The sequence below is a fragment of the Trichechus manatus genome, unplaced genomic scaffold, assembly GCF_000243295.1.
Source record: "Trichechus manatus latirostris isolate Lorelei unplaced genomic scaffold, TriManLat1.0 scaffold00126, whole genome shotgun sequence".
Classification (NCBI taxonomy): domain Eukaryota; kingdom Metazoa; phylum Chordata; class Mammalia; order Sirenia; family Trichechidae; genus Trichechus; species Trichechus manatus.
In genome coordinates, this window is record NW_004444062.1 from 7,049,278 (window position 1) to 7,065,756 (window position 16,479).

General features: G+C 38.6%; 1 protein-coding gene across 1 annotated transcript in view; it reads right to left on the reverse strand.

Moving 5' to 3' along the window:
• Window positions 1-16,479, reverse strand: part of PGM2 (phosphoglucomutase 2) — a 72,490-nt gene that overhangs the window by 41,108 nt on the left and 14,903 nt on the right. Inside the window, exons 4-12 of the mRNA XM_004384685.2 lie at window positions 15,149-15,233; window positions 13,052-13,135; window positions 12,718-12,911; window positions 8,180-8,369; window positions 6,733-6,830; window positions 5,177-5,357; window positions 4,995-5,088; window positions 2,986-3,115; window positions 245-434 (exon numbers count right to left, since the gene is read on the reverse strand). Coding sequence (XP_004384742.1) covers window positions 245-434; window positions 2,986-3,115; window positions 4,995-5,088; window positions 5,177-5,357; window positions 6,733-6,830; window positions 8,180-8,369; window positions 12,718-12,911; window positions 13,052-13,135; window positions 15,149-15,233 — 1,246 coding nt within the window. The remainder of the gene's footprint in view (window positions 1-244; window positions 435-2,985; window positions 3,116-4,994; window positions 5,089-5,176; window positions 5,358-6,732; window positions 6,831-8,179; window positions 8,370-12,717; window positions 12,912-13,051; window positions 13,136-15,148; window positions 15,234-16,479) is intronic.

Below are 16,479 nucleotides of genomic sequence, written 5' to 3' on the forward strand. Positions count from 1 at the left end.
GTTGTGGGGTTGTTAACCAATGTCATAAAACAATATGTGCACTACTGTTTCATGAGAAACTATTTGTTCTGTAAGCCTTCACCTGAAGTACAATTAAAAAAAAAAAACAACAACAAATATAACAATGTCTAATGCCTAAAAGCAGCTTCAATTAATTATATGATTAAATAACTTGGTCTACTCAAAGTATTTTTAAAAAGGTAAGCAGAGAAGTGTTTAGTTGGTAAAAGTAAACGTTACTCACAGCTTTTTTGTCAGGTTGACTGTCATCATAGCCAGTTGTGAGGTCCCTAATGCTGGAAATTTCAAACTTTCCACAAGTTTTTGGATACTTATTCTTCCCGTCGTAATTTCTAAGGTTTTCAAATAACTTTTTAATGGTGCCTTGATCATAGCAGATAAAATATGAAGCTTTGGTAATATGGTAGCCATACCTGTCAAAACAAATACAAACACATACAAAATAAAGAACAAATAATCCTGCATAGCAGGGCATGGATCAACCAGTATGTTCCAAAAGAAATGAAACAGACAACCATAACTAGCTTCACAGGAATAATTTAGCATTTATTCAAAGAAATAACTTAACATTAAAAAAAGAGGTTTAACAAATTACCCCGAGGGTAAGAAACTACTGCCTAGTTTTCAGCCTATTTTTGTGCATCAGAGTTTTACTGGAATACAACCATGCAATGACCATTCCTTTATGTATTGTCTCTGGTGGCTTTTGTACTACAAAGACACAGTTGAATAACTGCTACAAACACTGAATGGTCCTCAAAGCCTAAGTATTTACTATCCGGTTATCTACAGAAAAAATTGCTGACCCCCGATCTACCCCAATGCCTTAAAATCCTGGCGCATTATTAAACATAATGTTCTGACTTCTGAGCATATAAACCTTGAGGAAGAGGCATCTGTGCTCATGGCAACGGAAGTGCTGAAATGGTCGTCTAAAGGATGTGCTCCACCCTTGATTCACTAACTAGTAACTCACTAAAGTTTCCACTTAGAATACACTGGTAGAAAAATCTGATTCAAGAAGAGTCGCATTTACTGAATTCCCTACAAAATCTCTCAAATCATGGGTCACCCATGTTCAGAAGACTTTATTGTTCAAAACTTTGCTTGGGTAGTAATATTAGCCTATAACAACCCCAATTCATGTTAGTCTTCGGTGCTTTTTTAGAAATTGCCTGATGGAGCTAATACATAAGAAAAAAAAATTGTAAGCAGACTTAATAATTTTTCCTAGAGGCAGGACTTCATAATTGACAGTGTTGAATTGTCAGGTTTTAAAATAGGTCTTTCAAAAATCACTTAATCTGGGTTTGAAGGCTTAGGACCATAGTCTCATGGGACAACTCAGTCAAATTGGTATAATATAGTTCACAAAAATCATGATCTGCATCCTAGTGATGTGAGTAGCATCTGGGGTCTTAAAAGCTTGCAAGTGGCCATCTAAGATACAACTATGGGTCTCTACTTGCCAGGAGCACAGAGAAGAAATAAGTATGTAAGAGCCACAACCTCATCTACACTGAGACCAGCAGAACTAGATGGTGCCCAGCTACCACCACTGACTGTTCTGACCAGGATCACAGTAGTTGGTCCTGGATAGAATGGAAGAAAAATATGGAGCAGAAAACTCAAATTCATTTATATGTAAATATATATATAAATATAAATATATATATAAGCCAGATAAACTGGAACAGTAGAGAAGAGAGGACTCCCTGAGACTATCAGCCTGAGACTATGACCTTGAGACATTCTTTAAACCTAGAACAAAGCCTATCTCCTGAGATCATCTTTTAGTGAAATAGTAGAGTGGCACACAAAATAAAGGATATTACTCATAAAATCAGTGCCTTACTTAGAAACCATCAGTATGAGACCAAAAGGTCAACAGTTACTCCAAAGCAAAGATGAGAAGATGAGGGGGTAGGGAAACTAGAGTACTGGAAGGGGAATAAACTGAATACAATTAAAGAGAATATTGATACACTGTGATAAATGTAATCAATGTCACTGAACAATTTTTGGGGAAATTTTCAAATGGAGACCTAACATACTTGTAAACTTTTACCAAAAACTCAATAAAATATTACTTTAAGAAAATCACTTAAAGTACTATTTAGTAAGTGGATATTTTATGCAAATTACCAATAAAGGATAAAAATAAGAACTGTGCTAGTCTTATGTAAACAAATGGGTACTCATGGCTTGGGATAAAAAACTCTGGGATGACAGCATCATACACAGATGCAAGAAAGTGCTTTATCTCAAACATCTAAAACAACAGTGAAAACTAAGTAGGTGACAACAACTCTAATGTCAATGATGCACAAAAGTGTCATGTGGACAAACTGCCATATTTCTAAATTAATATATTATTGTGTGATTCCATGTGTAAAATAAGAAATTAAATATTGGAAGAAGAGACTTGAGTACTTCATTCCTAAAAATGATCCACACCCCTATATATTCAAGTTGGCCAAAAAAATTTTCTGGAGTCTCCTCACTGGGAAAATGGAGCATTGCTTTACACTCACAAATATTCAGTCATCATTATATATCACAAGAATATTGCATCTACAAATAATTAAACAACTGTTAACACGCCATCAAAAGATTCATTTAAATGTTTTCTATACCATAAGTTCATATCACGCTTTATTCACCTTGGAATCTGGTTTTGAATCTTATTTTAAAGCAATACATTTAATCTTTTTTGACACTGGACGTTTAAAAGCATATTTTTCAATTAGCCATTTCCACAACTAATGTCCTCATTTGTTAAGAATTCATGTGATTATGAATGGTAATTAATATTAAGTGGTTAGGCATCAAAAGGATAAGCTGATCTCTTACTCAGTTTTTATAAGAAATCAAATCCATAACCAATAAATGTTAGTATATTATATACAAGAATAAAGCATTTAAAGATATTACTTTAATTAAACAGAGCCAATAGAAACTTACTCAACATAGATGGCCTTCAGCTGCTGAGACAAAGACAAATTCTTGGTTGCTAGAAAGCTAGCTAACTCTGCGCTAATGACGGCGGCACTGACTCCATCTTTGTCCAGAACAAAGGGGCAGCACATATACCCTGCAGAAAACACACGTCATACATAGAGCCTGAGGTTCCTTCATATCACTGTGTAAAGTCACATGTGGGTACACATCCTATCACAATTAGAGTAGTGAGTACAAGGATGATTCTCATTTACCACTATACGTTAAAGAATCTAGCCCAGTGCCTAACACAGCAAACCTTCAAGAAATATTTGCTGAATAACCTATAGGAGAGTATCCTGCCTGGCCAAATCATGCCCATTCATTTGGTCCAGCTCAAGTCCCTCCAGCTCACATGAAATAACTTCTAACTGTTCTAGTCAATGCTTATCTCTTTCTTCTCTGAGTCCCAATAAATCCTTGCCGTCGAGTCAATTTACTCATTAGTGATCCTATAGGAAAGAGCAGAAGTGTCCCATAGGGTTTCTAAGGCTGTAAATCTTTACGGAAGCAGACTGCCACATCTTTCACAGAGCAGCCGGTGGGTTTGAACCACTAACCTTTGGGTTAGCCACCCAGCACTTGACCCTGGCCTATATACCAGATTACTAACTAGATCTCTATAAGCTTCTGTAGACCAAGGTCAACAGCAGCTGTCTCATTCAGAGTCACTGCACAATAAATATACAATAAATATTTGATAAACAAATGAAAGAAATTCTTTTCTTAAAGAAATAAAAACCCTCAGAAATGCAAGATGTTGATAGGAGAAGTGATGTGCAGAGGGAGTGGGCATATGGGAACTCTCTGTACTTTCTGCACAATTTTTTTGGAAGCCTAAAGCTGCTTTAAAAAATAGAAGTCTATTTAAAAAAATAAAGTCAGATCATGTTTAAACTTAAAAAAAAAAAACCTGTAGAACGACAAGTCTGCCAAATCTGACAACAAAAGAGCAAAAGTTGAGCTATTACACTTTATCCAATTAATTAAGCAACTAATGTGTATCTGTACTGCAGAGAAGATACAGATAAACCAGAAGAGTATGCATTTTACAATAATATAAAGTATAATAGTCTTTACTAAATAGCTAAAATATTCCTGGTGCAAACATCTGAATTTCAAATTTCTATAGCCAGCTCTCCTTTCTGCTCATGTATATTGACAAATAATTTAGGACAAGGGTTTTTCAGTCATTCAGGATGGACTTGGAGCTGTCCTTTTGGGTGACCATCACTTTGCTAACAGCATCACAATGGTGCCATATCTTATCTTTCTGACAGACCTCAGGATAGATCTTCATGTAGCGCCTTCGGGGGAAGTAGACCATATTAGGCCTGGATGTCAAACTCAACAGTTGAGGAAATCATAACTCTAAAAAATATGTGGATTCTCAAGCTACCAGCAGCCTTGCACAGAAAACCACTGTTCTCAGTCATCTGGGAAAGCGTTTTCTTTCTTACATTAATGGCTTTGTTATTTGCAAGATATTCCTTTCGGCTGAAAATAAATCTGAGATGCTAATTTTGGGCTAGGGCAGCTTAACCTCAAGGAACAGTTACCCGAACATCACAGAAGCAGAAGCAAACTGTGTGCTCCTGTTTCATTGTTGATCTTTTGAACTCAAATCCAAACCCAGATCCTTTTCCCAGAATACTCCTTAGAAGAAAGGATGGCAAGACTTCGTCTCACATACTTTGGACTGTTATCAGGAGGGACCAGACCCTGGAGAAGGACATCATGCTTAGTAAAGTAGAGGGTCAGTGAAAAAGAGGAAGACCCTCAATGACATGGATTGACACAGCAGCTGCAACAATGGGCTGAAGCATAACAACGATTGTGGGGATAGAAAGAACTGGGCAGTTTGGCTCTGGTGTACACAGGGTCGCTATGAGTCAGAACTGACTCGACAGCACCTAACAACATAACAACAACATACATTAATCAGTTCTATCATTCACATTATCACTTCTTACCAATAGCTTCTTCAAACGCAAACAGAACATTTTTGCCCTGGTCTATTAGTTGTTTGGCTTTGTTTCCCATCCACTTAAAGCCAGTTAATGTTTCCTAAAGAGATAATTCAAAAGAGAAAGAAATGCCTTAGATATTCTACAAAGCAAAAGAAAGGGAAGAGTAATTCCTGCAAACACCTTACCTCAAAATGAAAACCCTCCTTTAAGGCGATGGCCCGCAAGATTTTGGAGGAGACGGTGCTAGACAACATGTATATGTCTTTGAGGGCGCTGAGATCTTGGTTCTTTTCTTTCCAAGAGGTAAAGAGCCACCACCCCAAGAGGGCCCCCAACTCATTGCCTGAAAACACTCTCCATTCACCACTGAAAGAAAAACCAACCCATTCATTTCATTAATCTCAGGGAAGCAACTAGCAATCACTGGGACAGGACAACTAAGCCAAGTAAGACTCACAGTAGTATTTGCAAGACTATTCTTGTTATTTACCATCTTTAAATAAATGGCAAAAAATGTGACTGCTACTTCACAAACATTTGAGATACATGATATCCCATATCAGCAATTTGCTTAGACAAAAATCCTGTCTTTGAGGATAGTATGAAATAAGTATGCCAGTAATCACACTTAATGTTTTAATTTTAGTCCTCTGCTTTGGTTTTAAGCATAACTGGAAGATGCTGGCAAGATCCCCTCAAGTACAAAATAAGCATGTGTATCTCAATATTTGGTCTGGTTAGTACTCCTGATTCTGAGACAGTAACAGTTTAATATTCTTTAAGATTATGCTTGGTATTAAAACAGAACACCAAAGAATAGATGAGCAATGTATGCTTCTCTTTGTAATCCAGATGACTAGAAGTAAATCTCCCATTTCAGCATACATCACATTAGCTTAACTTCCTAAAAACCAATATAGAATTGAACCTGCTTTTTCATGATCTAAAACCCTAACTCTCTGGTAGACCTCACCACCCTCAAAACATCACAAATGTTTGGTTAACATAAAACTGCTTGGATTCTGCTTACCTTTTAACTTTTTTCCCCACTTACTACTCCTCTGCACAAACACTATGGTCAAATGTGTCTTAAAAACTGTGTCAGTATCCTACAGGTATTCCTCTCTGGTCTGCTCGCCTAAATCCAACATTTTCTTGAAAGTCTAGCTCCTTACCAAACGCTGTGGCAAATACTGAACTGCAAAGCCAGCACTAAGCAAAGTACTTTCCCTCATTCAGTACTGAGTCATTATTGTTATCGTTGTTGCTGTTAGGCACCATCAAGTTGATTTTGACTCAGTAATCCCAGGTGACAGAGTAGAACTGCCCCACAGGGTTTTCTGGGTTGTAATCTTTATGGGAGCAGATTGCCAGGTCTTTCTCCCTGGAGCCACTGGGTGGCGGGTGGAGGGGGTTCAAACTGTCAACCTTTCGGTTAGCAGCCGAGTGTTTAACTGTTGTCCCACCAGGGTTCCTTGCCCATTTACTAATAAAGTCAATTATAAAATAATGATATAAATAGTGGGTTGATTTACTCTACATTATGTTTGCCAATCATAAGACCCCCACAGATCAGCATCTTGCTCCGTTAGAGGACTTGACAGAAGGTTCAGTGAGATGATCAACTGCAAAATAAATGGGAAATACTTCCAAATAGGTCCAGCCTCCCCAGGACCATTTTTCTTTTGAAGATGTAATGCTCTGTAATTTTTATCACATAGGTTATCACAATTAATTTTACCTGTCTTGCTTTTCCGCCACAGCAAGTCTATCAGCATCTGGGTCATTTGCCAAAACAATTTGGGCCTTGGTTTTGTCAGCCAAACCAAAAGATAAAGTCTGAAAAATAGTTTGAAACTAAAAATTACTTAAATCAAGAATTGAGCATCTTGTAATCTTTAAAAATTTTCAGTTTTTAAGAACTAACAGAAGACTGTTATGGACTGAATTATGTCCCCCAAAAAGATATGTTGCAGTTTTAAGCCCACTACCTGTGAATGTGACCTTGCTTAGAAATAGAGTCTTTGAAGATGTTATCAATTAACATCATTTATCAGTTAAGTCATTCTGGGGGGCGGGGGGTCCTAATCCAATATGAGTGATGTCCTCATGAAAAAGGAGAAGAGACACAGAGAGACAGAGGAAGGACAGCTAGGTGAAGATGCACCGATAGGCTAAGGAACACCTGGAGCTACCAGTAGCTAGAAAAGAGGCAGGAAACAGATTCTCCCTTAAAGCTTCAGAAGGAATCAACAGGGCTGACACCCTGATCTGGAATCCCAGCCTGCATACTGTGACACAATGTATTTCTTTTGTTTAAAGCCACCTACTTTGTGGTATTTTGTTACAACAGCCCTAGAAAACTAATACAAAGACTTCCCTAAACTAAGGCTGAATTTTATTTCTGGAGCTGGTCTTGGTTGGCCACATATGATCTTCCTAAGTCAGGGGTCAGATGATGGGATCCACACCTGCCTGTGGGATTCACTCCATCTGATAGTGTGTGTGGCTGGACTGGTATTTCCAGGCTTTCACCATGTGATCAACCTCACAAACAAACCAAAACGACTCTTTGAATTTCACTGAGATTGAAAAGGTTCTGGGAACCATAATCTAAAAAAATACTTCGTATCAGAGAAATGAAAATTTAGGGATAAAAACTATAATGTGATAAATCTACATTCTATTACTGTCTCTTTTTGGCATTAAGGGAGCACAGCAATTAAAACTAAATTAAATACATTAGATTTAAATCAACATTTAGATTTCAGCTCTCACATCCTGATTAAAAAACAAACAAACCAGCTGTCATTGAGGGGATTCTGACTCATGGTGACCCCATGTGTGCACAGCAGAACTGCTCCTTAGAGTTTTTAAGCTGTGACCTTTCGGAAGAAGATCACCAGGCCTGTCTTCCAAGGTGCCTCTGGGTAGGTTCAACTTGTCAAACTTTTGGCGAGTAGTTGAGTGCTTACCCATTTTCACCACCCAGAGACTCCCATACCCTGATATTAGCATCTAATTTAAAGGTTCCTTTAAGAAATCAGCAACTGATAAATATAAATATTTCCAATGATGAAATTATTTTTTCATCAGCACACTACAAACACTTGAAAACATCTTTTACTGGATAGTAATAGTTATGAATATAAAAGATAGATTTTGCAGTAAAGGAAAAATAAGGTTACCAAGACGCCTTTTCCCTCTTCGGGGTTCGGGTATTTCACTGTTGGAAACTCAGGATCAGGATCTTTCTGCTCAGGAACAGCCACGGGGGGAGCCAAGTCAAAGGCTCTGAAAGCTGACTGCACAAAGTCGTGAGCCACGCCGTGCACGGAGGTGTGCACGAACTTCACCTTGGTCTCCCTGTTCACACTCCTAGAATCAGACACACCATGGGAAACGATGAATAGTAAGTTGGCTCTCAAAACTGGAACGTTTGCAAAATATCAAGGAACTGATTCTTAAGAAAGTAAGAAATCAGTGTAATAAGAATGTCCAAGACAGCTGAATATCTTTCTGTTAAAAGAAAATGAAATAAAGCTTATCTACTACCCCCAGACAGATACACACACTCCTTCAACATATTAATTTTAAACTTTAGTTATTTTCAGTAAATCTGATTGTGTTCAATTTTGATTCATGGTAGAGCTTTCACATCTGGAGTGGGATAAAAGAAAGAAACCTAGGGCTCAGATTCCAGGACAAGACTCACCATGGTCTCAACGCATGCCTACCCCATGGCAAGGCCAGCTCCAGGGTTCCAGGTACTTTTTACCAGCTTCAAAGATGATTTTCAAAATGTCCCTTTTAACAAAATATGATAGAATATCCCACACATTAAAAAAAACAAAAACAAAAAAACCCAAACCCATTGCATCCAGTCAATTCTGATGGATGTATAAAAAACAAAACATTTTCTTTGTCAAGTAACAGTCCAGCTTGGCCAAGTGTCATGTTTTAGGTACTTAATATTGCTGTTGGCTGCCACTGAGTCAGCCATCCTAGATATAAAAGCTCTACCACTAAACAAAATATGAAAGCAATCAAATTATTGAAAATAAGTATATAAAGTTTAAAACTCATGCATTGGGGGTATATGTGTATATTTGGGAGAGAGAGTGGGTAAGTTTTCTTTTATGCACACTGGAACAAAATGCTGCCCAGTCCCATACCATCCCCATGATCGCCTGAGAATAGGACTGCTGTGTTGTGACATACAGGGTTTTCATTGGCTGAGTTTTGGAAATAGATAGCCAGGCCTTTCTTCCTAGTCCATCTTTGTCTGTAAGCTCTGCTGAAACCTGTTTAGCATCATAGCAACATACAAGCCTCCACTGACAGCTAGGTGGTGGCTGGGTATGAGGTGCATTGGCTGGGAATCAAACCCATGTCTACCGCATGGAAGGTAAGAATTCTACTACTGAACCTCCAATGTCCCCACAGGTACCTAGTATAGTATAGCAATAAACATCAAAATTCAACAGAAGTTATACAAAGGTAAACATAAGGCTTTAAAAAAATTCCAATGCTCTGACTGCTAGAAGTTTAGGTTATTTTTCATTTCTTTTGGAAACAAATAAATGAACAAGCTTTTCTTTAAGAGAAAAATGGTTTCCAATAAGTAATACCCTTGAAAATAAAATACACCTGGAAAAATAAACACGCTAGTGAGGCCAACTCTGAAAAAAATCTCTTAGATATTAAAATGTATTACAAAGCTACACTAAGTAAAACGGTTTGGTACTAGATATAAAAAGGCAGGTTAAAGGGACAGAATAGAGAGTCTAGAAGCAGATCCCATTTCAAATGGAAAATGTGTATGAGAAACACAAAACTTAGTGGTTTACATGTGCTGAAGACAGACTGTCTGAAATTGAGTCCTGGGGACCCACCACTCACTAGCTGTGTGACCACTGGCTAGTTACTTAATCTCTCTGTGTCTCAGTGTTTTAATCTATAAACTGGTAATACACCAACACCTATCCTCAGCATTAAGGTGAATAGTAAAATAAGATTAAATTAGTTATTGCATGTGAAGGGCTGAGTTATCTAGTGCTGCTATAACAGACATACCACAAGTGGATGGCTTTAACAAAGAGAAATTTATTCTCTCAGTTTAGGAGGCTAGAAGTCCAAATTCAGGTTGCCAGCTCTAGGTGAAGTCTTTCTCTCCCTGTTGGTTCTGGGAGGAAGGTCCTTGTCATCAATCTTCCCCTGGTCTAGGAGCTTCTCTGCATAAGGGTACTAGGTCCAAAAGACATGCTCTGCTCCCGGTGCTGCTTTCTTGGTGGTATGAGGTCCCCGTCTCTCTGCTGGCTTCTCTCTTTTATATCTCAAAAAAGATTGACTCAAGATACAATGTAATCTTGCAGACTGAGTCCTGCCTCATTAACATAACTGCCTTTAATCTTGCCTCATTAATATCATAGAGGTAGGGTTTACAACACATAGGTAAATCACATCAGATGACAAAATGGGGGACAATCACACAATACTGGGAATCATGGCCTAGCCAAGGTGACACACATTTTGTTGCGGGGGGACACAATTCAATCCATAACAAGGGCCCACAGCAAGTTATCTGCCATATAAGCACTCAGTGTTAGGAACTGTTTGATATAGGTGGCATTTCCAGTCAGTCAAAAAAAGAGAGATTATTCAGTTTAAGGTATTGCTACAACTGCAAGCCTTTTGAGGGAAAAAAAAAAAAACTAATCTGGTTTCCTATTTCACGCCTCATACAAAATTAAAACTCACCAATAACTCAAAAGATTTAAGCATTATGAAATATAACATGAAAGTTCTCAGAAAAAAAAGTGGAAATTTTAGATCATATACTGTTCCGTATTCTGTTGGTGGGAGCATCAACTGGTGTAACATTTTTTGAGAGCACTTTGTTAACTGCTATCACCTTTGTAAATGCATATACAATTTTGCTGCCAGAAACTTACCCTGTGGATATATACACACAAGTACTCAAGGATTGCTCACAGGGATGTTTACTTGAGGGCTGCTTGGAGTAGCCGAGAACTGGAAACCCCCTAGGTCTTTGTGAGATTAAATCAGAAGGGTAGAGGGAAGGCTCAAGATGTGTTTTGTTTAGATTACTTATCATTTTAAAAAGCCGGTCCCAGGTTCCAGCTTCTCTTGGAAGGAAAAAAAGTAAGATGACTTGGCAACTCCAGACCCCCATCTGCCCACTGTACCACTCAGCTAGAGCTAAGTATGGCTGCTTCCTTTGGGTGAGATTTAGGTTCTGCAGTCTATACAGGAACCACAGCTTCCAGGTGGTCCAACAAATACAGTATTAGAGAAAGTCTAGAGATTTTATTTCTTTAAAATCAGTAGTTCTTGCTAAGGGGACAATCAGGAGTATTGGGACCTGCAGCATACTAGAAAAGGACAACACTGTCACTAAGCTGGTCTGCTTCTTACCTGTCACATGTATCTACCAAGTCTGTGTCACTGGGTTAAATAAATGGGAGCAGCAGCCATTAGAAAGGAGGAGTCAGGTCTAATAGATGCTGCTGTGGACTGAATTGTGCCCCCCTAAAATACTGGAAACTTAACCCCTATAAATGTGGATGTAATCCAGTTTGGGAATGGGGCTTTCTTTGTCATACCAGTGTAGAATTTGTCCTAAACCAAATCACTTCAGAGTTGAAAGGAGCAGCATAGACACAGGGACAAGCAAGCACAAACTGGGAAGACAGGAGCAGTGTGAAGATCACCAAGGAACCAAGGAACCTCAGGGTTACAGAAGCTGAGACAAGGAGACTTCCCCTAGAGATGGTGTCCCGAATTTGGACTTCTAGCCTCCTAAACTTTGGGAAAATAAATTTCTGTTCTTTAAAGCCAACTACTTGTGGTATTTCTTTTAATTGTAGTGAAAACATATACAACAAAACATAAGTCATCTCAACAATTTCTAACGTACAATTCAGTGACATTGATTACATTCTTTAAGTTGTACGCCCATTTTTGCTATCTTTTTCTAAATCATTTTTAGAAAATAATACTACCACTTGTGGTACTTCTGTTACAGCAGCGCTAAGAAATAAACACAGGGGCCAACACAGAAAGGTACCCAGGACAAATTAATTAGAGGAAAAAGGCATAGAACAAACTTTATATACAAAAACTATATGCATAGAACAAGCTATATTTATGTTTTTGTAATATATTACACATATATATGCTTACCTATACACAGAAACCTTCTGGAAAGACGTGTAAGAAAAATGTCAGTGTTTAATATCCAGCCACTTTCAGCAAGGTTTCTTTTCATATACATATGTGCACACACTCACTCACACACACACACACACACACACACACACACACACACACACACACACGAACCTACAGTGGGGGTCAGTGACTCCATGAGATGGCCACCTGTTTTTACAGATAAAGTTTTTCTGAACGCAGCCATGCTCACACCCCTTCATTTATGTACTGTCTCTGGTTGCTTTCATGCTACCACAGCAGAGCTGGATAGCTGCAACAGAGTCTATACGGCTTGCAAAGCCAAAAATATTTACTATCTGGCCCTTTAATGAAAAGTTTGCTGATCCCTGACCAATACCTCTAAAACCTAATGCAGTGTACAATTAAACCTAATATGTACAATTAAAAAGAAAAATTTAATGAAAACTGACAGAATTTGACTGAATAATTTAATTCACTTAAGGTCAGTGAAGACACAATTCATTTATCTTACCTGTGAAAACAGTATTTTTTAAGGTCTTCAAAGTAGTCTTTATTGATGGAAACACTTGGGTTATGAAGAAGCAAATTGCCATCTATTAAAGAATCATCCCAAGCTTTGGGCCATGGCTCCAGATTTTCTTCAATAGCTTGAGAAATTCCTTTATCATGAGGAGAGATGATCTGAGCTCCATTATCCCAATAGACCTAGAGGATATAGTAACATATCACAAAAGGTTTAGGGCTTAGGGTTAAGGAAAATAATGCACTAGTTACCTATGCTCTCAAACAGTACAAGTATAAGATTTAAACAGAAGGAAATAGGTCTGGAAAAAAAACAAAAATACCTTATAACCATTATCCTGCTTCGGATTATGTGAGGCAGTTATCATGATTCCAGCACAAAGTTTCAAGTGTGATACTGTGTATGGCTGTAATATAAGAGTTTTAACAAAAAATTAGATATATTTAAAATATCTATCATATTTGTTTGTACCAAGTTATTCCTTTTTAATAAACACAATATATAAAATCATAACGTGTCCATTTAATATTTCTGTGCCACACCCAAGCAGTAGACTCCTATTTTCCCTGGAACAAGCTAGTTCCTCAAAATTCCTGGCTGTGTACCCTAATAAGAGAGGTGAATATTCTTCTAGGTGCCTTCTCATTCCATCTTCTACTTGGCAGAGCTAGGAATGTCTTCAAACATTCTTTTAGCCTCCTGTTGGGGACAGAAATTTATGGATCCACTTTATTTCCTCCAACTGCTTACCCTTCTCCTCTTTCCCCCCCCCACACTTGCTTTTAAGGAAAAAGTTGAGGAAACAGAAAGTGATTTCACAGTCTGCTCATCTCTCTCTCTCTACAGGGTTAAATACCCCTCCCTTATATTTCTACTTGGAGTCCCTGGGTGATGCAAATATTTGAAATGCTTGGCTGCTAACCTAAAGGATGGAGGGTTAGAGGTGCTTGGGAAGAAAGACCTGGCAATCTACTTGCAAAAAAACCAGCCATTGAAAACCCTATGGACATAGTTCTGCTCTGAAACACATGAGTCTCAACAGCAACTGGTATATTTCTACTTAAATCCCATTTTTACAAGAGTATTTTCCAGAATGGGGAGAGGCAGGCATATTCCCCTATGGATGCATATTAGATTTACTACATGCAGGCAACCTGAGATTTTAACCATCTGTCCCCCTCCATCCTCCCACCAAGAATCACTGCAATCATTTGCCCTCCTAGGAGTATGTCACATCCCTCAGGTATGTTGGGGCAAAGCAAAGGGGAGAATCACTCTACGGTGTGAGAAAATGATCATGAGACACTAATTTAATTCATGTCTGATATAAAAACAACAGCTATTAACACATATATACAGAACGCAATTAGGATGCCTAAAGAAACTACAGTTTTCCCATCAAACAATGAAACTTGAACTAGATTTGGATTATTTCCAGTCTAGGAGGTGCTGCAGATACCTGGCGTTGCACTGAACACAGAAAACACAAAACTACCAAAACTTACTTCTCCTCTATTTATATGGCCTCGTTTACATTTGATGTAAGTAACTGCATCCGAATTATGTTTTTGGCTTAGTTTCTAAAAACATATATTCTCAGCATCTGGCCCTGCTCTTAAAAGTTCTGTCTACTTAAAGCAACAGCTGTCACAGTCCTTATTGTCGTTACTGTCACAGTCAACAGACCCTGCTACTAGAAGGATTTGATAAAAGTCTTGCTCAAATACACCAAGCAAGCTTTCTGTGCTGTCCATGATTAGTATTTAGAATGAAAGATTTGTATAAAAAGCTGTTGCACCAACTTGTCAAAAATACTCATGACAGGACAGGGTTTCAGTCGATTTTAGATTTAGACCCAAGAGGTTTCCTAATTGGGATAGTTGGGAAAAAGAACTATAAACCAAATCTTTAACAAACTAAAAAACAAACAATAAACCCATTTTGCTACCAAAACCCACTGTCATCGAGTCAATTCCGACTCATAGCAACCCTACAGGACAGAGCAGAACTGCCCCATAGTGTTTCCAAGGCTGTAATCTTTATAGAAGCAGACTGCCACATCTTTCTCCCGTGAAGCAGCTGGTGAGTTTGAACTGCCAGCCTTCAGTTAGCAGCTGAGCGCTTAACCACTGTACCACCAGGACCCCTATTTTGCTAGCTAGCTAAACTATCTCTAGAACGCAAGGATAAAAACACTGCACTTTTAAAAAAGTAAGTTCTGATGAATCAATAGTTGAATACCAGAGAAATATTACTAGGATGTGGGAGCAATGCTTCTGGATAGAAAAGAGAATGACTGCTAAATGCCAAGGAGCTCTTCTGTCATTCAAATACTCAACAGCACTAAATACTGTGAAACTCAGCCATGTCCCATCTGCCATCTCGTGATAGGAAATGAGAAAAGGAAATGGTTACTCACCACAAAGGGGGTTGGGGTGATATTAGAAAAGAGGTAGACAGGAACCCCCTGACTGATAAACGTGGTTGCAGCAAGTCGGGCAAACCTGGAAGTGACGGGAGGAAAGGAGTAGGATTGTCAAGACCGTTGGTGATGGCAAAGGAGGAAATGAATGCCTGACCACTTCTTTAGGCTAAAGACAGCATCCAGATCAAGGCAAACGTTTATGATAAAGCACTAACGCTGGAGGAACCGTAGCAGTCATCTCATTCCACCCCTTTGTTTTTCAGAAGGGTGACCAAGGCTGAGAAAGGCCAGGTGACTTGCTGGCCCTGTGTCCAACAGCCATTCAGTGGCTGAGCCAGGCCTCCACCCAAGTCTCTGGACTCTCCGTGTATCTCAGAGGTTCTCAGTCAGGGCGACTCTGCCCCTAGGGGACATGTGAAATGTCTACAGACACGGTTTGTTTGTCACACTGGGGTAAGGGGGTGCTCCTGGCATCTAGTGGGTAGAGGCCAGTGATCCTGGTAAATACCCTACAATGCACAGGACAGCCCCCATAACAAAGAATTGCCTGGCCAGTATGAAGTCACATGTCAACAGTGCCAAGGTTGAGAAACCCTGGTCTAAACCTATCATAATACCATATATACTATGCAGACTAGCATTTGATGAGATGTTGTTGTATATGAAATAACCAGGAACAATGTCTATACATTTTGGCTCTCATCAGACTATAAGGCTTTAAAAGATAAGACTTTCATTTTTCTCAACTTCCATAGCAACTGGCCAGGGGCAGGACACAAAGAATGGCATCAAATCTTTCCTCATGTTTGGGTTAAAATATTTTATTAAAAATAAATGAGCCATTTTCTTTCAAGGAACAACATTTTACCACTGCAGGATTAAACCACCTCATCACTCATTCTCTCCCCCAAATACTTCTTGAGCACCAGCTCCACTGGGAGCTGGCTGGGTCATTAAGAGGAGATCTCGCACTTAAACTAAAATTCCTGAGGTCAGTAATAATAGAAAAATGTTTTTGACAGTTAAAAAATGCATCTAAATAGAGTAAGTCATAAAAATAAAATTCAACAAAACAATTTTAACAAAAATCTGAATAAAATCCAAACAACATTCACTAGAAGGCACAGAAGTCACTTTCATCTCATGAAGTGTTTGTCTTTAGAATGAACTTACAGGTGCAGTTTTAAAGCTGGCAAAGGAGATACTCAACATATACATGCTATATGAGATATTGGCGAAGAATACTAACTAAACCATGGACTGCCAGAAGAATGACAAATCTATCTTGGAAGAAGTACAGCCAGAATGCTCCTTAGAAGCAAGGA